Raw genomic sequence first — 26,347 nt, forward strand, 5'->3', positions numbered from 1 at the left:
AATTTACGATTTATATTAACCGTTCCGCTTCGTTTTTCTCATCCCGGTACTTTTCTTTCCAATTACAGAATGTGCGCAATGCTCCTGTCGGAGGTAGCCAGCTTTGCAGCGGCGATGCTGTTCGCAGTGCATCCCATCCACACCGAAGCGGTAAGTTAGAGGAACACCCTCCGGGTGCTTTGTGCGCTCCTGCTAGTCTTAACAGAACGATTTGAAACGGAATTGTGACCAGCAGGCGAGGCGAATGAAATTTGTTCCCCCGGGAGCTTCGCTCCCCCGTTCGACGATGACGGTTTAATTAAATCCGTCCCGGGAAATGGAATATAAATACAATTGCATTTTTTTGTTAGGATTCTTTTCTCTAGATTGAACAGTTTTGCTGTAGTACTACTGGCTCTAATCAAACTGTGAATTGAACGTATCTTGACAGCAGGTTTAAGCTTTTGCCTCCTCTGGCATTAAATTGGATTGTGCCTAATCTGTTCAAGCATGAAGCCATGATTTAATATTCCAACAGTGGCATGGCATAAAACCACAACAGATTGATGCCACTTGGTTGGATTCCGCATCGGTAATCCTCCCGCAGGGACCGAAGGCCCACGGGAACAAATTCAATAAACCCAAGTCAATTACACAAATCTCACCATTTGCTTCGATTGCAGTAATCCAATTTACCGGCGCACAAGTTCCAAACAAAGCCTCTCCAGAAGTGCCTTGAAACGTCAGCGGTAACCGCTCTCCACATGGGAAAGGAGGGGAGGGGTAATAGTGGATGGTGGTGGTGGTGGAGGTAGTGGTAGTTCCAAAGGCACTAGTAGTTGTGATGCTAGTCGTCAGTTCAATCACATCGCAAGCACTACCGGCAGGCAGGCAGGCGAGCGATCCATTGCAAAATTCAAATCACGATCCGTTCGGCAGGGTCTGATTCATAATTAAATTTATTCATCGCTTTTCCACTGTTTTCTTTCCAAATAGCATAGCAGCGGCACTCTCCATCAGCCGGTCGTGTATCAACGGAAACAGGAAAACGTTTCCATAAGTAGGTCCGCACGGCGCCGGTGGCAGTCGTCTTATCCGTCAGTCAAGCCCCCGGAGCGTCAGCTTGGTTCGAAAGGTTGCAAATCGATTCCCCTAATTGGCATAAGTAATTGATTCTTCGATTTTTTTTCTGTTCTGCTAGACCATTATCCGAAGGGCTCCCCTTTAATGGTCTTGTATATTGAAATTAGTCACGGTACGCGATGATACATATGCCGTCAGAATTCTAAAGTCTTTGTTCTTAGAGGAAAAATTGCGAATCCTACGGGAAACTCAGTTGTGTACTGGATTTTCCTTGGGGAAAATGTGATTTTAAAGATGTTCAGAATAAGCTGATAAATGTATACAAACTGTTCATTATTATAATCTACCAGTTAATTAGCGCAAGTAGTCTGTATAAGGCGTCGTACACAAATTACGTAACGCTGAAAATCTAGATTTCAGACCCCCTCTCCCCTATGTAACGATAGATAACGTTCAATATGATTCCCCTCCCTAAAATTACGTAACGCTAAACAGCCTGACTCCCCTCCAAAATTTTCAATTTCAAGCATACATCACAGTTACGTAACTATCTCTACTACCCCCTCCCCCCTACGTAACGATAAGTAACGCAGACTCAACCACCCTCCCCCCCCTTCATGGGTTACGTAATTTGTGTACGACGCCTAATTAGCAAAAAAAAAACACAAATTAACAAACTGAAAAACAATCTATCGAACATCAATATCTTGACCCATAGTTAAAATTATTCCCCGACCTATGATGGATAACATGTTTCTGTGGCATCTAGCGAAAAAGTGAATTGGAATTCAACCAAGTTGAATGAAGCACGCCCATACTCTAACGCTCGTTTCTCTAACGCAGACATCAGAAGGGTACGCTGAACGATTACAGGTGTTTTTTTAAATTTGATTTAAATGTTCTTGGGCAACTTCGAGTTATGTTCAGGGCCTTGCAAGGCAAAGCAAAGCCTTGGTGCTACATTCCGATTCGGAACTTGACCTTCTGTTTATTTATACACAGACTACGCTGCCGACTGTTTAGTGTACAGGACAATTGCGGGGCTAGCGCTACGATCCTACTGACACTAACAGTCTCTCCCGAGCCGAGGTTCAGGGCCCTGCACTTCTTTCTAAACCTACGTGTCGCAGTTTTATGGAAGTATTAGAAATTTCTAAAGCTTTTAACCTGTGTATCCCAATAACATCTTATAATTCGGATTTTACTGATTTTCGTTACGGGTTTTTTTATTTTGTTTGATGATTCGATGAGTTCGTTGCTCCCAATTCTCAATAAATTGTTGCCAGTGTGAAACTCTATTTATTACTTTTTTAGATTGCTACAAGCAGTTAAGGTACCGTCTTGATATTTAAATTTTATACATTCTAAATGTATTGCGGTCTCTTAAATGCCCTAGTGATTTGTTTTTATTTTATATGCTAAAGTCGCTTTCCACGCTGGGGATACACGAAAGGTTTTGAAATTTCTATCTAATCATCACCGACGTTTCGGTCCTTTTATGGGACCATCATCAGGGTCAACAATACATTGGAGCAGTTCCACAAAATATGATTTTTTTTATATTGGCATATTTGATTTGGCTGAAACTTTGCATAGACGTTTCTATAGGCAAAAGATGCCATTTTGTGCTATTGGTTTAATTTTTGGGAACACGACTCATTTTTGGAAAGCTATTGAAAAAATGCTATTTTGGGAAGGTATTGAAGATTACAAATATTTTTAGGGCTAAAACGGTTTGTTTGATCGGTGTGACGTCTTCGACAAAGTTGTAAATAATAGTTTTGTCTGTTTATTTATCTTTTGAATGAAAGTTAAAAGAAAAAAATTATGAGGAATTAAAAATATTTTTACAGTCAAAATGAGTTTATTTGATTAGCATAGTCTCTTCGGCAAAGTTGTAGATCGTAGTTTTGTCCTTCCAGAAAAAATTAACCCTGTGAAAATTTTTTTTTTTCAAAAAATCATAACTTTTTTTTCTTTATTTCTCCATCATCGGACCAGTTTTATTGTTGAGGTAACCTTTTTTATTTGTTATGTGAAATGAGATTTAAAAAAAAGAGCTTTTTTTGATTATTATTTTTAATTTTTCTTTCATCTTTTTTTCAAAATGAACCTGTTTTAGAGTGTATATTTTTTTTCGAAAGGCAAAATTATTCTCTACAACTTTGACGGAGACGTCATACCGATCAAACGAATCGTTTTGGCCCCAAAAATAATTGTAATCTACAATACCTTCCCAAAATAGCATTTTTCAATAGCTTCCAAAAAATGAGTCGTGTTCCAAAAAATTAAACCAATAGCGCAAAATGACATCTTGTGCCTGTAGAAACGTCTATGCAAAGTTTCAACTAGAAAGAAAAAGGTCGATTAAATTGGTTGCCCGTTTTTTTGTGGAATTGCTCAGTGTGGAAACTACTTATTCAAAACGGTAATCAACAAGTTGATATATGTTTGCAAACCTAACACAATCGGGTCGTAAAAAGTCAAATTCAAAGCGCAGATACAAATTAGTTCATTTTGGGTGTTGTGTTTGGTGAAAAAACCCGTCAAGCGATACACTTCCCCTCTATCACACAATGCCTAAGTCTAATCAAACACAAATACAGAAAATATTAGACGACTCTTACCACTTCGATTAGTGTTGGAACCTGCTTCGTTGGTGTCGCTCTGAAGCTGGCGGGCTGGAAAAAGTGTTATTTAAAAACAACAAATTTCAATACATTCTTTATAACATTAGACTTCATAAAACTTAGAAGCATGCGCTATTCTTTTCAATTGGGGAGGTGTAGTACACCTGTATTTTTCCACCGACTCCAGATCCCTTTGTTTGAGCCCGTTTTTGGGAGTACTCATGTTAAGTGATATGTGGTCATTTTTGACTGATTTACAGACAACGAAGGTCAGCATCTTAAACTTCAAATCGGCATCTGAAGATGATCTCCGATTTCTGGGCATCATTCTGGTTCTGGCAATATTGGGTGATTCGGCCATTTTACTAGAAACTGGCATCAAAACAAGGCGCTTCTTTTTTTTATAGTACATCAGTACTTATAATAAAATCACAACCCTTACTAACACGCAGAGAATCCTGAGTAAGAATCTCCAGGATACCTATAACTCGGTGACGGAATCGTGAAAGGAATCGCAAACACGATCCAGAGGATTCCCACTCACGATTCTTATTCAAGAATCCTAGAGCCATATACAGGGCATTCCTGAGGATTCTTTTTTCAGGAATCCTTTTCAAGGACGCTCACGAATCCAATGTGAGGAATCCTAGAGAATCTATGCGAATCGTATGTATTCGTCCGGGAAATTTTCGCGTTTTGGTGGATGTTTAGCTAATATTTCAATCCATTATTGCATAAATGACGGAAATACGTTTAAAACTGACTGAGTTATAAGCATTTAAAATATTGGGTTGGGAAAAAAGAAATGTCGTATTTTGTCAATAGATGGCAACACTTAAACATATCTTGTGTTATACTCGGGTCATACTATACGGCTATTTAGAAACGACAATCTGTGATACAAGTGACATTTTGACAGTGTTGTGATCGTACGTTTCAGTCTCAAGTTATAGCACGCCAAAGATGGAGTTCACCAAGCAAAAAATTCGTCATGTTTTACGTTTTTACTACCTGAGAGGTAAAAATGCATGAAGGCGGCCAAAAAAATTTGTGAATTTTATGGGCCCGAAACAGTAACGATTCGCACAGTACAGCGTTGGTTTGATCGATTTCGTTCTAGTGTAGTGGCTGTCGAAGATACACCCCGTACTTGTAGGCCAATCGTCATAGAAACCGATAAAATCGTGGAAATCATCCAAGTTGACTGGCACATGAGCATTCGCTCGATTGGCCAGGAACTGGGTATAGACCATAAAACTGTTTTGAACCATTTGCAGAAGATTGGATTCCAAAAAAAGCTGGATATTTGGGTGCCACACGAGTTGACGCTACGTTGAATCAACGTCTGCGATGCACTGCTGAAACGGAACGAACTCGACCCATTTTTGAAACAGATGGTGACTGGTGATGAAAAGTGGATCACTTACGACAACCTCAAGCGATAAAAAAATGATCGAAGTGCGGTGAACCGACCCAAACCATCGCCAAGCCCGGATTGACGGCCAGCCAGAATTGGTCAGAATTGGTCAATAGGAATGGTGGTGTTTTCCACCAGGACAACGCTCGGCCTCACACATCTTTGATGACTCGCCAGAAGCTACGAGAGCTCGGATGGGATGTCCTATCGCATCCACCGTATAGTCCGGACCTGGCACTGAGTGATTATCATCTCTTCCGGTTCATGCAAAACGTTTTTAACAAATAAAGAGCGGGTGGATTGGGAGCGGGGGGAGTTCATAAAAGGAGAATAATTAAGCTGCCTTCTAAATGGCAACAAGTTTGCGAACAAAGTGGCGCATATTTGACTTAAATCGGATAATTCTTATTTGGTGAAATAAAGTGTCAAATTTTGACCAGAAATATGACATTTCTTTTTCCCCAACCCAATATAACAATTGTCGTGATGCTTTTGGTGTTTCCGGTATTTTAATTTGCACCCCTGTTCCAGAATGTTGTTGTAGACGTATTTCTACGTCAAAAAAGAAGGAAAGGTTTGGTAATATTAGTGAATATTCAGCAGTTTGATGATGTGAATTCAATTGACACTCTTAATAGATGATTTGAAACAAAAAAAAAATGAAAAAAAAAACCGCGAAAATTTGTGTTTGGACAGCTCGTGGAAAGTTGCTTCAATGTACTCAAACTAAATTTTATTCGAATTTATTTTGACGTAGAGTAACGTCTTCCGGCAACTTCGAAATTACCGAAACACCGCAAACATTGGAATCGTCACAAAATTATCCACTTTCTGTAGAAAACTCAACCAATCACCAACGGATTTCCTTCATTCTCACAATTGCTTGGTAAATTAGTTGTGCGTTCACCAAAATGCGGAAAATTATGATTATGTGACACTAACTGTTGTTTTACTGGAAAAAGTCGGGCTTTGTTCAACGCATATTCCGACTAAGTGTCACTTCGAATCAAACTAAGCAACCATCTACTTAACTTCTCTAGCACAGTCGATACTAAAGTATACAGTTGAATTGGCGATTTGTTGTTGTTTTGCTCACTCTCACAAATATAACTTTCAGTAGTCACGTATAAAAGTTAGCATGCATAAATTTTATCTTTATTGTCTATCTGTTCACTATTGCAAGAAGGTGATTTACTGAAGACTGAAAGGACCAGCGGCAAGCTAAACTGTGGCAACTCGCAGCGCAGCAGGCGACGATTTTAAATATTTCGCTGCTCCAGAGCGAACGGACTGACAGAGGAAACCGGTGAACCGTGCACTAATGTTTATGGATCATTATTCACGGTGCTCGATTTTGGATCTCCCGTCTGTGTGGCAAGCACCATCAGCTTTATGGAAACTGAAACCAACCGTACTTTTAAAAACGATCACATGTTTTCAATTCAAGCAGTAAAATGAGTTTTCCACATCTCAGTACTACACTATTCGTGAAGTGTAGTATACCCCCCAAGATACGGGGTGCTCTTCGTTAATAGAAAAGTTAGCGCTAGAGTAGAAAAATATACAATACATACAACAAGCAGTTTAAATCTCGCAGTTGGTCTCGAGGTACGATGTCTAATGAGCCAGTCGTCGCAGGTTCAACTCTAGGCTCGGGAAAGACTGTTAGTGTCAGTAGGATCGAAACTGAGAAAATCAATCTTAATTCACTATTCATGTGCCCCTATCTCGTTTCGACAGCGTTATGCCAAACGCTGATTTTTGACGTTCATCAGCTTTTTAACTGGGCTATACCCAGTTAAAAAGCAGCCCAATTAAACAGCACCCGGTTAGCGAACTTTTACTGTATTATAAAAACAAAAGGTCGACTTCTGAATCGGAAAATAGCGCCAAGGCTTTGCTTTTTAAGTAGTTTAAAAAAAACAAATTTTAAAACAAACGAAGAAATAATATCCGTTTGTAGTACTGTGGATAAAATTAAGTCTTCATTGTTTATCCAATCACCATTACAACACAATAATTCAGGACTGGGAACTGGTTCGACCAGTAGCAAACAAAGCTGCGGTAAGTCGCAGCGCAGCAGACAGCGTTTTCAAATATCTCACAGCATTTCTTCATCTTTCACTGCGCTAGTTTTTGGATCTCCCGTCTGTGTGGGAAGCACCGTCATACAGCTTTGTGAAAAGTAAAACCAGCCGTCTTTTTAAGGACGAGCACATTTTTTCGATATGAGTAGTGAAAATTGATCGCCCTCATCTCAGTACTTAATAATTCGTGAGTTTATTATAGAAACGTGTTGCTATTTACTGCTAGCAATTGTTATCATCGCGGCAGGTAAATACAGAACTGAAAAAAAAAATGTTTTTTTAGACAAAACGTTTAAAATTTAAAAAAATATCTAAAAAACTCAAAAACTCAAATTTCATTTTTTCATAAAAGCTACAAAAGACTAGCGAAACATTGCTGTCCGATCACGAAGAAATGAGAAAAAAAAGAGTTCAAATTTTACAGAAAAATAGAAAACAAAATTAAAGCCATAACGTTTAGTTTAATTGATATAACGTCTTCAGCAAAGTTGTAGACAGTCATTTGGTCCTTCCAAAAAAATATGCACTGTGAAACAAAAAGATTCTTTTCCGGTAAAAACACAGATATACAATCATATTTTATAAATCTAATAACGACTCATTTTTGAGAAGCTATTGTAAAATGCTATGTTGGGAAGGTATTGATGATAAGAAATATTTTAAGAGCTAAGACGGTGGGTTCGATCGGTGTGACGTTTTTGGCAAAGTTGTAGATGGTAATTTTGTCTTTCCAAGAAAATATACACTCTGGAATAAATTTTTTTTTAACGAAAGTTGAAAGAAAGATTAAAATTATCCTAAAGAGCTCATTTTTTTAAAATCTGATATTATTCATGAAAAGTACAAAAGATTTCCTAAACATTACGGACTGATCGATCATGGTGAAATCAGAAAAACAATAATGAAATAAAAAAAATATTTTTTTTACAGGTAATATTTTTTTGGAAGGACGAAATTATTATCTACAACTTTGTAAAAGAGACTGTGCAAATCAATCGAACTGGTTTTTGCTCTAATCTATTTAAAAAGATCAAAAATCATTCAACTAATCCAGAAGTTATGACTTTTTGAAAATTAAATATATGTCCGTTTTAAAGTCTCTCTATTTTAGAGCTGAAGTGATTCTATTGTGCTCAAAATTGCAGGGCTGGATTTTCGTCGAAAATAATCAATCCCGTATTTTTTCGTAGGGTCGTGAGGGCAACGCGCTTCAAAACAGGGTGACTTTCAAAAACGGCTTTATTCAGAATATTTTATTTTGAAAAATTCGTAATTTTCGAACCAGTTGGACGAGTTTTGCTCTCTTTTCATCAAATTAAAGGTAACTATCTCTAATTTCAGGAAAAAAAAAACATCAATAGATCAAATCTCTGCCAATAGATATTTTTCATGTTTGCCACAAAAATGCTGATGTGCACAAACAGCGATATATACAAAAATTGATCCAATTTCAATCAAAAGTTCAGAAAATTCATTTCTCTTCAAAACCCTCAATTCTGTTGAGTTCTGTTGTTCTGTAATAAACGAACTACGCGCGCAACATTGTTCGATTCCGTCAATTATTTCGGTGATAACAGCGCGTATACCCTTCAAAATTCGCGTTTTCCGAATTGCGTTTGCTTTCTCGAAGTTACTGAGCACTTGGATGCTTCCGGTGGTCAAGTGTGTTCGCGCGCGCTGCTCGCTGCCCACGGGATCTGACGAGAAAGATACTCATTGTTCGTCTCCGCAATAAGTTTACTTCGCGAGCAACAATGTCCGACTCACTCTGTCACTTATCACGGTGACACAACCCTTCCTTTCCGTCGCAGTTGTGGGGATGCAGAGGCAAACTCGGTCTCCGACAACAACGACTGTTACACCTCCTTCCGTACCCTAACGATCGTAAGGCGTGGCCGGCGCCGTTATCGATCCATACAAAGCGATAACGTGATTTCTTGTGCAACCTCACTAGCTCAGATCGATCACGGCGGAGCAACTACCAAATGTGCGGTCGTTCAAACTCAAGCTTAATTCAACATCACAGCCGCATTTCGGGTTCTATCCTCATGTCTGCCACCAGTCATTGAAAATAAATTTGACTGCCCCCCAGCCGCACAGATGCAATATGCAACACGCAACAGCGTAATAAATTGTTGTGTGGCTGAGAGTATGCTGCAACTTTTGCTGTCTGCCCTCACCCGACACGAGAAGAACTCGGCGGACACCAGGCAGGTCGTCTTCCACTTGAATTGTAGCTTGCAATTTGTTGAAATTCGTTAAGTAGTTCTAGTAACCTTGCAGTCTTGGCTTAATACACTTCCGCTCTTTTATTTTGACTCCAGAAAGGCCTTTTTATAAATTCTAGATTCTGGGCTGCTCTTAACTTTGAGAGTGTTTTAAAGCACTACTAAACTTACTTAAGATTTATTCTCGTTATTAGTCTTTTCTAGTTTTTGGAGGCATCTTCCAGCGGTTTTCAGCCTTAATATAAGATTTTGTTTAAGCTTTTGAGCTGATTCTGGATTCCTTTTTTTGTTTTGTTTTTTTTCTCTTTCATTTTACGGCGAACTTACTTTGAAAGATATCTTCGACTCTTTTTTTGGCAAACAAATTTTTTTTGATAAATTTGACTGTGCTTCTCATTTAATGATTCGGTAACTTCCATTTAGTGTGATGACGTATTGTCTTTTGAAAGAAAGTAAAATTATTTGAATACGTACTAATAGATCAAAGAGAATAAATCACTCGCGCTTTTCGTATACATTTCCGAACAAAGAGTTTCAGAAATTTATTCTCATTCTAAGTAGTTACAAAAACGTGAATAATTCACTCTTCTTAGTCTACCATCCCACAAAGCAGCTCTAAACTAAGTTGTTGAAAATTCACACTTTACATCGAAAGCGCACCCAGCATTATCATCAACATCATCCTCATCGTCGCAACCCAAAACCAGCGAAGGAAAACTTTTCCGGAAAACGTGTTGTCTTACGAAAGCGAAACTAAACGAGAAAGAAAAATATTTATCCTTTACCACCCTATCTGCCTGCTCACTCACGGATTTGCTTGTTTTGGCACAAGCGATCGCATTTCATTGTCGCCATCCTGTCCCACCCTGTTCTTCTTCTTCTAATTCACGTCGTTGACGGATTCCTGCAGTGGAGTTTTGCCCCGGATTCGAGAATATCCGTAGTAAAATTACTTCCGCCTGAGCGACAGCACAGCTGTAAACAAACAACGATGACCGACTCGAGCTCGAACCACACGTGCGCTCACGGGGCGCAGCGGAATTCTGGGCGGTACAATAAATCAACGGTTTTTGGGCTGCGGAAAGGCAGGTACATCCTTTCATCATTCGCTCAATTGTGTGTGGTTTACGGGACGTGCCTCTGTGGTGAAGTTATTTTGAAGGGGGAAATTTTTCGACAGAAGAAGATAATTTGGAGATCTTTCATAAATTTATCGTACTTTCATCGGGTGCGGAGTACCTTGTTAAGGCACGGAGGTTTTTTGCTACTCACTAAGGTTGAAAATAATGTTCAAATTGGTGAAAGTTTTTTCCTCCGATGGTTAAAATTAAAATATAGCTCTTATTTTTCGTTTTTCAAGGCAGTTCCATTCGAATTCATCAAGTTCTCCATTTACTACTCAATTCAATTCCAGTTGCGATCGCAAGAAAAATATGATTTCAGGCAGCGATAAGTAGTGCTACTGTACACATTTCCGTACTGATTTTCTCTTCGGGGGGGGAAGGCTGAAAACACATGTCCGGATTACCGAAAACAACCCACCCTGGCAGGCTTTTCATTAGATTATATGCATACACACACTCAAAGGGCCTGCGGGTGGCTGAAATGGAGAAACTAAGATCAGACCGTAGTTGATAAACTGGTTCAGTATATACTTGTAGGAGAGCAGTGAAGCTTTGCTGCCGTCCGAAAGGCGACCGCATATGGTCAAGCCTGGCATCCGGACTAAGAGGCAGACAGAGGCCACCACCATTAGAGTCCCTAGAAACTTCTCGGAATATAAATTATTCACTTAATTTAATAGTTTCATGGCATGAATATAGAATGAGCCAAACTTTTTTTTCCAGGATAAAACTTGTATATTGTTGGTCTTCTTCCCTTGCAGAGTGTTATTGAAAATTATCACTACTAACCTTGGAGCAGCCCAAACAAATGAGAGCTAGAAGCTCGCCTTAGTTTCCTTCTAAGAAAACGAACCTGATTCCAATAATTTCCCGCAGCTTCTAGACCTAAAGGTTCCAAGCGAAACCCGTCGACCGCTGAAAAATAAAACGAATTCCGATGAATAAATTAAACTTGCTTTTCCCCAGGGGGGCAAATAGCTTCCTCTATTCTCGGGCTGCGGCCAAACTGGAGCTCGGGTTGGAAATTTATACGGTCGGGAATAATGTGAACGTAAATTTGCTGCTGGTCAAACTGTAGCAGCAGCTCAGGCACATTGCGTGCGACGACATCAAGCTCCAGGATGAATCCAGTTGCTCCTACTATTCACTGTTCCAGGCAGAAACTGGTTAAGCTTTATGGTGAGATATATATATATATATATTTGCGAAAGATCAAACGCGTTTGCTGAACGAAATTAGATTGCTTAATAATTTATGGAGATTTGCGATCTTCAACTGGAATATGATATCATCCGAATTGGCGAAAAGTGCTTCTAGAAGAGACCTTGACTGTGTGCAAGAATGTTACTATGCAGCATAGCAATTTAATTGAAAATCGAAGTGGTTGGATAAAAAATTATGTTCCGAAATCACTTTCGTTCTAACAGAAAACAAAATTTATACCGGAGCACATTTGATTTACGATCGAACGCTAGAAATGCGCAATCAAGTCCAATAATCTTTTGCATCAATTTGCCTTTCCATCGTGTTTACCGAAATTAAAACGTTAATCGTAAAGCTGCAAAGCAATTTTGTTTTCCGGGGGGAATTTTTATGTCCGAAAATGTTGTTCATATTTCGCAAAACGAGAGCCTCGTCAATAGAAAGAGCCGACACACAACAAAGAAACCGGACAGCAGCCGTCCGCGCCTTTTTCCACCGTGAAACGTTCAACTTTAAGCTGGATTAAATTCGGTGGAGCTCCGACAGCACAAACCAACCGCCAGCCAACAGGCAGGCAGCCGATGCGGTCGTAAATCGCTAAGCTCCGAAATTCCTACCTTTTACCGCAAAAAATCCACCAGATAAAGTTTTGTTCTCGTTTCGTCATTTCTCGGGCTGAGTCAACAGACGGGGCAGCACAGCGAGAATGCCGTCGGTCTGTTGCTTGGTTTGGTTGTTAGGGAATGGGGGAAGGTGAGTGAGCATAAACCTTTTCCTCCATCATACGGTGTGTGTGTGTGTGTGTGTGTGTGTGTGTGTGTGTGTGTGTGTGTGTGTGTGTGTGTGTGTGTGTGTGTGTGTGTGTGTGTGTGTGTGTGTGTGTGTGTGTGTGTGTGTGTGTGTGTGTGTGTGTGTGTGTGTGTGTGTGTGTGTGTGTGTGTGTGTGTGTGTGTGTGTGTGTGTGTGTGTGTGTGTGTGTGTGTGTGTGTGTGTGTGTGTGTGTGTGTGTGTGTGTGTGTGTGTGTGTGTGTGTGTGTGTGTGTGTGTGTGTGTGTGTGTGTGTGTGTGTGTGTGTGTGTGTGTGTGTGTGTGTGTGTGTGTGTGTGTGTGTGTGTGTGTGTGTGTGTGTGTGTGTGTGTGTGTGTGTGTGTGTGTGTGTGTGTGTGTGTGTGTGTGTGTGTGTGTGTGTGTGTGTGTGTGTGTGTGTGTGTGTGTGTGTGTGTGTGTGTGTGTGTGTGTGTGTGTGTGTGTGTGTGTGTGTGTGTGTGTGTGTGTGTGTGTGTGTGTGTGTGTGTGTGTGTGTGTGTGTGTGTGTGTGTGTGTGTGTGTGTGTGTGTGTGTGTGTGTGTGTGTGTGTGTGTGTGTGTGTGTGTGTGTGTGTGTGTGTGTGTGTGTGTGTGTGTGTGTGTGTGTGTGTGTGTGTGTGTGTGTGTGTGTGTGTGTGTGTGTGTGTGTGTGTGTGTGTGTGTGTGTGTGTGTGTGTGTGTGTGTGTGTGTGTGTGTGTGTGTGTGTGTGTGTGTGTGTGTGTGTGTGTGTGTGTGTGTGTGTGTGTGTGTGTGTGTGTGTGTGTGTGTGTGTGTGTGTGTGTGTGTGTGTGTGTGTGTGTGTGTGTGTGTGTGTGTGTGTGTGTGTGTGTGTGTGTGTGTGTGTGTGTGTGTGTGTGTGTGTGTGTGTGTGTGTGTGTGTGTGTGTGTGTAGATTTGGTGAATTTAGCGGAGGTGGAGTCATTTCCCATCGGGATCAGCTGCTCTGTCGACATTCAAAACAGTTCCTGGTTGGCGACGCGATTGATGAAGAGTGGGAAAGAAGGAGACCATGGGCTAAAGGGTCTGAAACACGAACTGATGGCGGACGTGGATACGTTCTTATTTTTAGCAAACCTAAAGTGGTGACAGTAAAAAATGAATAAAAATATAAAATTTTGCTATGGATTATGGCTTTATGAAGCGTCGGTTTTCCGCAGAGCAACAAAATAGTACGAGGGTGGTATCCAAGACACGACCGCATGTTTGACGTAGGACTACGATAGTTTTATATTTCATTTAAAGAATTCAGACTTTGTTCGATTTGACCTCGTTTCACTTTCGACACGGTTTGACTTTGGCACACATGAGCCAAAAACGAACGGTTATGTTTAATCATAATTTATAGTTTTCTTGTTTTGCTTTTAAACAATTCAAACTCAACAACCACCAAGAGAAAGGCATTTTGTCTATTATGTTGCCGAAACCGAAACCAAAATAGACATGATCAAAGCAGTACTTAATACCGTGCTATACTTCTAATTACTCGGAAGGGTCATATCAAGTGTCTAAGTCGTTGAGGGCTTCATGCGGACGTTGCGTTCCGGATACTTCCAGATTATTGAGCCTTAATCCATCAAACGACACCTCTAACAACTTACAATCCTAAAACTAGTTCATTGGTGGCCACATATTGTTAAGGTCATATGCCACCAGAAAGTCATAGAAAGAAAAGCGTTTATTTTTAAAAATAATTTAGATTATTTATTTGCAGACATCTATTTAAGAAGAAAAAAATACTGTTTTTAACATTGATGAATACCTTTCATCCTAATGCAGTCAAATTTCTTTAACACGCGAAAAGGCAATTTTTTATATAGGTCCTAATTAAGAACGATTCAGTAGAAAGCAAACTTCCTTTCATCTTCAATTGCGCTTGTGAAAGATAGCTCACTCACCGATTTCAAAGCAGTATCATTGTCAGTTTCTTACAACTGCTTAGCAAAGAAGTCACTTAAAAAAATCCTGTATTTAAAAGTTCGTTGGAAAAGTGACGATAAAGAGTTGCAGTTTTTAGTGGAAAATCTATATTCACAAAAATTTTGAAATTGACATTGGAATTTATGAGGATGTAACATGTAACAGTCATTTATTTTTTCATTTTAGGCCAATTGAAACATTTATTCATTAAGCAGAACCAGAAAAAAATCAATCAATTTTAAGATACCAACGAAAAAACAAACAACAAAATGCCATATTTAAAAGTCAATAAACAATAAGTTAATAAACCTAGCTCGGTTTGATAAACAACATTAACCTCTCCAACTGATGTTTGCATATTACAAGTCTGGCAATGACAGGTTGGGTTCATATGTTTAGTATCTTTACACGGTTGTGTTTATATGTTGTGTTGTGCGACATGTTGTGTTTATATGTTTAGTAATATTTTCCTGCAGATGCTGATGTAATATTTTTGTAATTAAAAAATATGAATATGAATGTTTAAAACCTAACGTCAAGATGCATATAGTTTGGGTTTTCTCTATACCACAACCGCGTAATGCAACTAGGATTGTCATATTGAATTAAATTTATTTAACTGGAAACATATAACCATCAGTACAGCTTAAACGAGCTATCTAAATATCTGTATAAAAATCTTTACGAAGCATATTGGTTTTCTATTGTCTTTTCAATAGCCTATAGTTGATCATTTAAATAAATCTGAGAAAAACAGAGTGTAGAATTCGAAAAGACAACAACCCAATGCAACTTCTAATTTTAGGAATTTGAAAGAAGTTTTTATCACCAAGCATGGATATGAAAATCACTACGGTTGCAGTTCAAATGCCATCTACTCGTCACGACAACCAAAAGGAAACGAGCAACGGGGTAGCAAACTTCTGATTAGTAGAATGTTAACACAACTTTTGTTGAAGAGATATTTTAATTATTATATAACAATCTTTCGCAATATTCTACCTGTCGATTAAGACATCGGCGTTTCAAATCTGTCCAGGGATAGTAATACAATGGGCACTTTAAAACGATGAAAAAAGTGGATTTCAACTGAACTTTTTACTAATTTACTGTTCATCGTACAATGTACAACGAACAATGATATGCCAATTATTGTATCACATGCTTTGGCAACCGTCGTCGTTCGATCAAAGCATTGGTGGTCAAAATCTGTTCAGTTGTAATCACATATTGGATGCAACATCCAACATCGTGATATACTGTTGCGTACAAAATTATTTTATCCCCGGTCGCACAGTGTAGTGTGCGAACACGCACCACAGTACGTCGACAGCAGCTACATTGTTTCCACTTGGCTTGACTGCACACAAATGGCAATCGAGTGTCACTGCACTGACGACGAGCGACCGTCTTCTCATACATAGCCGGGGCAGTACTGTTGCCTGTGTCAGCATGTTTTCTTTCAAGACATCAGTTTTAATAACATTCTCACAACAGATCGTTTAATTGTCTGATAAAGGAGGTTGTTACTTTGTAACTTTCCGAAAAAGCTTTACTTTCAAGACATCAAAATAGTCTAGGTTCATAGAAGCAAATGTTAGTTGACCTATTGGGACGGGGAGATTCTGTCAAATTTTTTTTGCCACTGAATAGAGGTTGTCATAGCAGGCAGTTGGTGTCCACTCATGAAGTCTGTGCCAGGAGTGCTCGCATGTGATTGGTACATTGTTCGTAAAAAAACGACCTTGAAACATTTCATCAATTTTCACTGTTTAAAAATTAAGTAACAATGATATATGAAGAATCACAAAATTGTCCATCGTTTTATCAATCCAACGACATATTGATTATTGTGATCCATCATGTGGTTACATCAGTATTACCATTTAAAATTTTTCATTCCGACGTTACATCTTGGTTTTTAGTTTCCTCAGAATGTATCTCGATATAGTGCGGTTAGACGTAGTCCTACGTCAAAAAAAAAACCAACCAGTTTCGGTACGAAAGTCACACGATTGCAAAGCTATTTTCAACCTCATTTAAACTCAAGCAGTGACAATGGTGACCGTTGTATGGGATTGGCATGAAACCTGAGCTTTATTGCTTTTTTCTATCATTATATCTAACAGCTCAAGTGACAGTTCTGTCTCCCTACCTTAGCATCAGGAGTTAAAAATAGTCGCAGCTTGAATCTTCGGGTCAATCATTGTGAAGCGGGTCAGCTCAGCTTACCTTTCGTTGGGGGGGAGAGCAATGAATAAAGTTAACGAACGACATCGCAGAAAAGGGCTTCATTTCGGCTAACCTTCGTTCAGCTGGTTTGTGGCGAAAGCTTAGTCAGTATCATATTTTAAAAATCGATTCTTAACTTTCCAGATTATGCAAGAATTTCATCAAAGCAGGGAAAGATAAACAAAGGGAGCTTTGAACTACAATGAGGAAAATTAAAGATAAAAGCAAGTTTTGCCGTGTTTCATTTCGCAGCAAGAGAAGGAATTATGATTGAATATTTATTTATTCTACTCCAGTAGAACTGTACGCGAGAGGATGGGGGAATCTCCTCCAGAGGCGGAGAAAAAAAATTGTTTTGGAGGAGAGATTCAAAAGCAGAATCTAGTTGAATTATATGAGTTAATGAATGCTTTAGAGATGCAAGGAAATTTCATTACAATATTTACACTACACATTACAATTTTTATCCACTTTCACTATTTAATTCTATCACTTTTCACTTATAACATGCATATACGTATTTCAACGCTTACTTAGCGCCTTCGTCAGTGCTTGTTTGGACTGTAGGACCACAGTCCAAATAAGCACTGGCGAAGGCGCTAAGTAAGCGTTGAAATACGTATATGGGTCATTCCATACGAAGTGACCTCGAAAAAGCACAAACTTGGACACGACCATCACAGATTTTGCTCAAAGTTGGGAGAATTATTCATCTACCGTCACTTTGGAAAAATCCCAAATTTGGTGTCGTGTGGAATACCCCCCGCTCTGTGGGACCCCCCTGTTTATTGCAAAGTCACGCATTTTTTGTTCAAAGTCTCTTTTTTCCTTTTTCTACAATTCATAGACGTAGGATGTCCGAAAAATACTGATAGATGAGTTTTGAAGAAAATAAACCAAGGAATCCAGAAAAAATATGAGTTTTGACCGGAAGTGTTGCCAGATAATTTTTTTTTGTATTTGAAAACTAAATTTACATTTTTCGGCAAATGCAGCCATTTCTATTTTAAATTTGATAATTTCATCGTGTTCCATGGAAAATTTTACATAAGAAACAACTATCATCCCAAGGTAACATGAGCCAATCTCGAGATATAGCATTTTTACGAAAATAGTTCTGAATTTGGAAATTAATTTTTCGTAAAATGTTATATCTTAAGATTGGCTCATATTACCACGGGGTGGTAAGTGCTTCTTATGAAATTTTCCAAGGAACACGATGAAATTATCAAATTTTAAATAAAATTAGCTGCATTGGCCGAAAAATGCAAATTTTATTTTAAAATACAAAAATAATCTATCTGGCAACACTTACGGTCAAACACAATATTTTTTCTGGATTCCTTGGTTAATTTTCTTCCAAATTCACCTATTACTATTTTTCGGGTATCTTACGTCTATAAATTATAAAACAAAATAGTTACGAAGTTTACAACTTTTTTCGTAAAAATGTTATATCTCGAGATTGGCTCATATTACCTCGGGATGGTAGTTGTTTCTTATGTGAAATTTTCCAAGAAACACGATGAAATTATCAAATTTAAAATGGAAATGGCTGCATTTGCCGAAAAATGTAAATTTAGTTTTCAAATACAAAAATAATTTATCCGGCAACACTTCCGGTCAAAACTTATATTTTTTCTGGATTCCTTGGTTATTTTCTTCAAAAATCATCTATCAGTATTTTTCGGACATCTTACGTCTATGAATTGTAAAAAAAGAGATTTTTGACTAAAATTGCGTGACTGCATTAAAGAGGGGTGTCCTAGGGAGCGGGGGGTATTCCAATCGATACTAAAATTGGGATTTTTCCAAAGAGACAGTTAATGAATAATTCCTCCAACTTTGAGCAAAATCTGTGATGGTCGTGTCCAAGTGGCATATACACTTTGTGTGGAATGACCCATATGTATTTATTCTACTCCAGTAGAACTGTGCGCGAGAGGATGGGGGAATCTCCTCCAGCGGAGGAAGAAAATTTGCTTTAGAGGAGAGTGGAAAACAGCAGAATATAGTTGAATTATATGAATTAATAAATGTTATTGAATGCAGTACACTGTTAACAGAATATTCGTTCTGTCAGAAATGCGTTCGATTTAAAATATGCTAGGAAATACAATATAGATTAGCAGTGTTGGTAACAAGCAATCCAAATAAAAAATGATCCCAAATTATGCTCAGAATCGTCGAAAAGGGCTCCTAGAGGCCAGAAAAGGCCAAAATAGAAAATGATCCCAAATTGAGCTCAGAATCGTAGGAAAGTGCTTCAAATTGAGCACTTAAGGGCAGAAAAGGCCAAAATAGAGAATGATCCCAAGTTGAGCTCAGAATCGTCGAAAAGGGCTCCTAAGGCCAGAAAAGGCCAACATAGAAAATTATCTCAAATTGACCTCAGAATCGCCGAAAAGTGCTTCTTAAGGCCAGAAACGCCTAAACTTGTCAAAGTGTACAATATAGATTAGCAGTGTTGGTTACAAGCAATCCAAAATGAAAAATGATCCCAAATTGAGCTCAGAATCGTCGAAAAGTGCTTTCAAAGGCCAGAAAAGGCCAAAATAGAAAATTATTCCAAATTGAGCTCAGAATCGTCGAAAAGTGCTTTCAAAGGCCAGAAAAGGCCAAAATAGAAAATTATTCCAAATTTAGCTCAGAATCGTCGGAAAGTGCTTTCAAAGGCCAGAAAAGGCCAAAATAGAAAATTGTTCCAAATTGAGCTCAGAATCGTCAAAAAGTGCTTCCTAAGGCCAGAAAAGGTCAAAAAAGAAAATGATCCCAAATTGAGCTCAGAATCGTCGAAAAGTGCTCACTAAGGTCAAAAAAGGCCAAAAATGAAAATGATCCCAAATTGAGCTCATAGTAGTCAAAAAGTGCTCCTAGAGGCCAGAAAAGACAAAATGGAAAATGATCCCAAATTGAGCTCAGAACCGCCGAAAAGTTTGCTCTTTGGAGACTACAATCAGCCTGGTATTACCTGGTCACGTACAAGCTCGGGCTATGCTATTCCAAACATTTCCGAGTCTACGTTTTCTGGAACTGCTTCTGCTCTTCTGGACGGTATGTCGTTGCTGAATATGTTACAGATGTGCACTGTCACTAACGATAGGAATCGAACCTTAGATCTCTTATTCGTCAATGAGGAATCGGCACCGGATTGCACTGTCGTTGAAGCTTGTGAGCCTCTACTAGAAATGGATTCGCATCACCCTCCTCTATTGGTCACTCAAGCATTTCCGCAACCAGTTGATTTTGATAATACGCCCGAAGATAGGGAATTTAATTTTGTCAAAGCAGTTTTTATTGCACTAATGGATTCGTTACAAGCAATCAACTGGGAAACGGCACTAAATCATGCTATGGATGTTAATCTTGCTGTAGAAAGACTCTCAACTATTTTACTTCAGCTGTTCAGTCTTCACGTTCCAGCTCCTCGTCTCAGACCGAAACCACCCTGGTCTAATCAGCGGTTGAAAAAACTAAAACGTTTGAGAGCAAAAGCACTTCGCAGATACACACATCAACGGAATCCCTTGACAAAGCGAGATTTCACCCAGGCCAGTAATAACTACAGAGCATATAACCGTATCCTTTATTCACAGCACATCCTACGTGTACAGTCAAACCTCAGAAGAAACCCCAAAGTTTTCTGGGCTTTTGTGAATGACAGACGTAAGGGAAGCGGACTCCCTTCGCATATGTTTTTGGAAGAAGAAGCTGCAAAACTTGGCGATGACATCTGCAACTTGTTTGCCAAGCACTTCTCTAGTGCATTCAACGCATCCCCTGCTAGCGCTGTACAGGTAGAAAATGCTTCGATTCATCGACGATGATATCATGCTTGCAATAAAGAAATTAAAGTCATCTATGATACCTGGTCCAGACGGAATTCCTGCCAGTGTATTTAAAAAATGTGCTACTGCCCTTTGTGCTCCATTAAAATTGATATTTAACCAGTCGCTGGCGCAAGGAGTATTTCCAGAGCGCTGGAAAAAATCAACAATGTTCCCAGTTTTCAAAAAAGGGGATAAACAAAATACAGCTAACTATCGCGGGATAACTTCATTATGCGCTGGGTCCAAACTTTTTGAAGTATTAGTAGGAGGCGTCCTGCTTCGCGAAAGCAAAGCGTACATCTCGGTAGACCAACATGGTTTCTTTCCTGGAAGATCTACAACAACGAATCTGCTACAGTTCTGTTCTCATTGCATCAAACATTTGGAAAATGGTGCTCAGGTAGACTCTATTTACACGGATCTCAAAGCAGCATTCGATCGCGTGGATCACAACATCTTGTTGGCGAAAGTTGAGCGGCTGGGTGCAACATCGAATCTGGTCGGCTGGCTTCAATCTTACTTAGTTGGTCGTACTCTGTCTGTGAAACTAGGAAACAGCGAGTCATACAGTTTTGTAAATTTGTCGGGCGTGCCTCAAGGAAGCAACCTTGGACCGCTGCTATTTTCCTTGTTCTTCAACGATGTTTGTTTTGTCATTCCGCCAGGATGTAAATTAATCTACGCCGATGATTTGAAAATTTTCCTCGTCGTAAGATCTACAGCTGACTGTGAGGAACTACAGCAGTATATTGATGCTTTCTATAACTGGTGCATACGCAATTGCCTGACAGTTAGTATCTCCAAATGCTCTGCGATTTCATTCACCCGTAGAAAAAAACCAATCCTGTGGAGTTACACAATCTCTGGTCAGCCGCTTGAAAGAGTCACTGTAGTTAAGGATCTTGGTGTGCTCTTAGATTCTCAAATGTCCTCTAGAGATCACTACACGAGCATTACTGCACAAGCGAATAGGAACCTAGGGTTTATAATTCGAATCGCCAAAGAATTTTCAAACCCATATTGCCTGCGTTCATTATATTTTTCCCTGGTGCGGTCGGTGCTAGAAACATCTGATTTGGAAAAATAGAATTGAGTCAGTGCAAAGCCGGTTCATCCGTTATGCACTGCGTACTCTACCATGGAGTAACCCGAGTTAGCTTCCTCCATACATTGATCGCTGCCGTTTACTGGATATGGACACTTTAGCAAAAAGGAGAAATATATCGAGAGCTGTTTTTGTGGGGAAACTTTTCGCTGGACAAATTGATGCCCCGGCCATTCTCTCTCAACTCAACATCTATGTGCCTGCGAGAAGCCTGAGATCATGGAACTTTCTACGACTTGACTACCAACGTACTAACTACGGCCAGAACGAACCTATAAGGGCGATGTGAGACGTATTCAATAGATTTTTTGACTATTTTGACTTCAATGTAACCATAGATGTTTTCAAGAATAGGTTAAGACGACTCATGTAGTGCATAAGATAGTTTAAAAATGTTTCATGTGCTTGTTAGATAGTTTGTATTGCTGGAAATCTGTTTGTTAATGTTGCACTTTGTTCTTTGTTTGTTATTGTTAGTGTATCAACATTTCAATAAGACCACTGCGGTTCAGATGGAAATAAATAAATGATAATAATAATAATAATAATAATAATAATAATAATAATAATAAAAGTGCTTCCTAAGGCCAGGAAAGGCCAAAATAGAAAATGATCCCAAATTGAGCTCAGAACCGCCGAAAAGTGCTACCTAAGACCAGAAAACTCTTAAAAAGAACCTGATCCCAAATTGAGTTCCGAATTGCCGAAAAGTTATTCTAAAGGCCAGAAAAAAGCCAAAATATAAAACGATCCCAACTTGAGCTCAGAATCGCCGAAAAGTGCTTCCTAAGGCCTTATCAGAAACTTCAGAATCATATTTATCAAAAAATTCTAACAACGATGCTGAAGTAATAATCACATAGTTCAAAACAAATAAGGAATAAAAAAAATAATAACAGAGTACGGAAAGTCAGAAGTTTAAAGAAAAAATAGACGAGGCGACACTGGAATTAAATTGAAATTGAGGACACTGAATTCTTTTTGACCGAGTTTTCTACGCGGACTTCGGAGTTCGCGCAGTTTTATTTATTTGCAGATTCCGGAATCAATGCCGTTATTCTAGAGTGGATTTCGGAATCTAACTTTTTTTCGGAGATTTTTAAGGAAATCTGTTTTTCACGTAGTGAAGTTTTCTCCATGATTAAACGCAGTTTTCCTAAAAAAGAAGGCATAATTATTTTCTACAACTTTGCAAAAGACGTCACATCGATCTAACAACCGGTTCTGACGACTCTTAAAATATTTGTAATCATCAATACCATTTCTACATAAACCCTTCTCAAAAGTTACTCGTGATTAAACTATACTAATAGCCATTTTGCATCTTCAGCCCTTAGAAAAATCTTTGCAAAGTTTTATACAAATCAAAAATGAAAATTTAAAAAAATTAACTAGGACATTGTTCATGACATTTCTTTACTACGTTGTAGGAATTTCATGATTCCTGAAAACGCTTAAATTTTGAAATAAATTTTTTCGTTAAAAAAAACCCAAAATACAACTTAAATATAATCAAATACTATTACTTTACAATATAATCAGTTCCTTAAAACTCTCGTTCATCAAGGCAGACAATGTGTACAGCAGGGGAAACGAAAAATAAGCGAATTGGAAATATGATACAAATTTAGAAAAATATACCGCATCTCGACGGGACCTTAAAACTCGTTTCTAGACAGTTTTTCTTAACAATTAAAGAAACTACTTGTTTGAATATAAAGAAAATTTGTATTTGTTCACGAATACCAACCACGCACATATGTGTCTGGCCCCAACAGCATCTCTTATTGTTGGTTTAAGCCGGATTCAAAATCTCGAATCTGATACATTTCAGATATGGCATCAAAAACAGATTTGTTGTTTGTTGGTTTAACTCCGTTATAAAAATAAAAATATACTAACTAGTATTCCTTTCAAATAAAGCCCACAAATTAGTAAGTGGCCCCAACAGCCTTCCTATGGCTTGCGGGTTCACTTGCGGGTGTTTTCTTCAGCATTATTAACGTCTGTTAGTTTGAACCAGTGCCAAATATAAATGAGCTGAGTATGCATCACCTGTCAGCGCACTGAATGGAGAATAAACCGAAAATTATTCTACCGAATCGGGTATAAATACCGTACTGCATCAAATTTCGAACACTCAAGCTATGTTGTAACTTTTTGCACTAAAAAATCAACTAAATATGACTTTTCATATCGATTCTAAAGGTTTAACATGTTCGTTATTTTATTATTGTTGCAATTAAGTGCTAGTTATATAGATTCAAACATGTTTTGCTTATGAAATTAACGAGAATTCAGAACTCGGCTCTGATTCAAATCCCGAACACTTCAATGTAATAAAAAAATATAGATAGGCAACCGTCTCAACACTGACTGTCACTTTTTTCAACGCCTGCTGTATCCCTGGAAGTGGTTCTACAGTAGAAAGTATGCATCACTGGGTAAAGAACATTCCGAGGTACGAAATGGTATACACTAATCATGCTTCTGATTACTCTAGCTAAAATAATGTGATTTTATACTGAATACTGAAGTGTTCGAAGTTTGAGATTGTTCGAAGTTTAAATCAAACGCGGTATTATGTATGATCGCAACACTTATCGAAGTGAATTCTAATCCAACTTAGTTTTCTCTGCTAACAAAAACCACTTTCCTGTGACCTTTGTGGAGATGCAGAGCTTAACACGATCTCCAAATAACAAGGGTCCCTCCCCTCTTCCCACTTGGTTGTAAGGACGTCACCGGCATTGTCATTAAACCTTTGAAGCATTGAGCCTCTAAACCTTGTACAATGAGAATGGTAGGTCTCTCCAAGCCTCATTCAGTTGATTTACTGCGCGATTTTACAGATTCGGATCAATTACGGAGTGCAAGTATTATGTGTCAAGCTAAGCTACGCTATGTTTTTCTTTACATCCAAAGGTTTCAATCATTATAGTTTTCAATAAAGCGTGCATCTTCAACCGGCGAAAATGCCCGTATTGCGAAGTCCCACGATTCATACTTTCATTGGTAATTTACGATGTACACTGTTTCCAAAGCTGCAAAAACGTGATCGAAATTATTTTGACCCAAAAAAATAGAAAATTGATCAATTAATTATTCTACATTTTATAGAAGTTACAATTTTGTGATTAATCCACTTAACAGTGAGAAGCGACTTTTGCTTTTTTAATTTTTACATATAAAAATTTACTTTGTTAGGCAACGTTGTTGCACATTTTATAAAAAACAACTTTGTCAAAGGTACCATACTTCTATCTATCTATTTAAATGGACTTTTGTGGAGTTTTCTACAGATTGACACTAAAAATCAATTTTTTCAATAAAACATTCAGTAGTGATTTTCTACAATTTTTCAATGATCTACATTGTTGGTTGCTATCAAGAAACAAACAATTTCATCGAAAAAAAGTTTATTTTTATCTCTCATATTTCATCGGTTATTGACGATTTTTATTTAAACAATGCACTAATTAACTTACAGATATTTTTAAAATCTGCAAATATCTGCAGACTAAAACTTTTCTGTATTTAAGTATCAGTTAAACATCATTTAATCCAGATATAGGCATTTGTCTCTCGCTGTCTCCTGTGCCGATATTTATAAATAAATAAGTGCATTATTTTAATAAAAATCTTGAATAACTAAATATATTGAAAGATAAAAATGAATTTTCTTCGGTGAACTTGTGTGTTTTATGATAGTTAACAACATTGTAGAACATTTAAAAGTTTTAGAAAATCACTATAAAAAGTTATATTGAAAAAATGATTATAAGGGGCATTCTAGAGAAAACTTCACAATAGTTCATTTAAATTAGCAGTATAGTGTCTTCAACAAAGTTGTTTCTTACCAAATGTATTAAAACTTTACTCGGCAAAGTGGTTTTTTATATGCAAAAATGAGATAAATAAAACTCATTTCTCACTTTCAGGTAGACTAATAACAAAATTCTAACTTCTTCAAAATGGAAAACATGAGAACAGAACTTTACTGAAGAAACTACGACTCCAAAATCATTATTTTGTGAGTTAAGAGTAAATTATGTAAATTAGCACATTCTAGTAAAAATCGTCAACAGTCAAAAATATATTATATAGATAGAAGTATGATACTCACGGAAACGCGACGAGAGACAGGACACAACACTTATTGTTCTTACAAAACATGTTTTGTAAGAACAATAAGTGTTGTGTCCTGTCTCTCGTCGCGTTTCCGTGAGTGTTATCGGGGTTCTTACGTTGGCACAAACCAATGAATATTGTGATAAGAAGTATGATGTCTTCCACAAAGTTGTTTCTTTTAAAATTTGCTACAACTTTGCTGAGCAAAGTGGATTTCTATATTCCAAAATGAGAAAAGTAAAATTGGTTTCTCACTGTTGAGTGAATTCATCATGGAATTGCAACTTCTATAACATGAAGAATAATTAATGGAACAACTTTTTTGGTGATGTTACAGCAATAAAATCAATGTTTTTGGATCGAAATAATTTCGATCACGTTTTTGCAGCTTTGCAAACAGTGTGCGATGAAGAGAAATTAGCTTCTTAGCGCCCCAAAATTGTATAATTTTGAAGTAGTTGGAATTGCTTTTCTTCTTAATATTTATTTTTCGTTGCGGTCAGTGCAACCATTGAAGGCGGTAAATAAATGTTTCGTTCTCTTTTTTCTGTCATCTACGAGACACATTCCCTAA

General features: G+C 38.1%; 1 protein-coding gene across 1 annotated transcript in view; it reads left to right on the top strand.

Moving 5' to 3' along the window:
• LOC129720923 (protein O-mannosyl-transferase Tmtc3) overlaps nt 1–26,347 on the top strand; it is a 555,673-nt gene that overhangs the window by 193,414 nt on the left and 335,912 nt on the right. The window contains exon 4 of the mRNA XM_055672830.1: nt 69–150. Within this exon, the coding sequence (XP_055528805.1) occupies nt 69–150 (82 nt within the window). The remainder of the gene's footprint in view (nt 1–68; nt 151–26,347) is intronic.

Source organism: Wyeomyia smithii, chromosome 2 (genome assembly GCF_029784165.1).
Source record: "Wyeomyia smithii strain HCP4-BCI-WySm-NY-G18 chromosome 2, ASM2978416v1, whole genome shotgun sequence".
NCBI classification, from domain to species: domain Eukaryota; kingdom Metazoa; phylum Arthropoda; class Insecta; order Diptera; family Culicidae; genus Wyeomyia; species Wyeomyia smithii.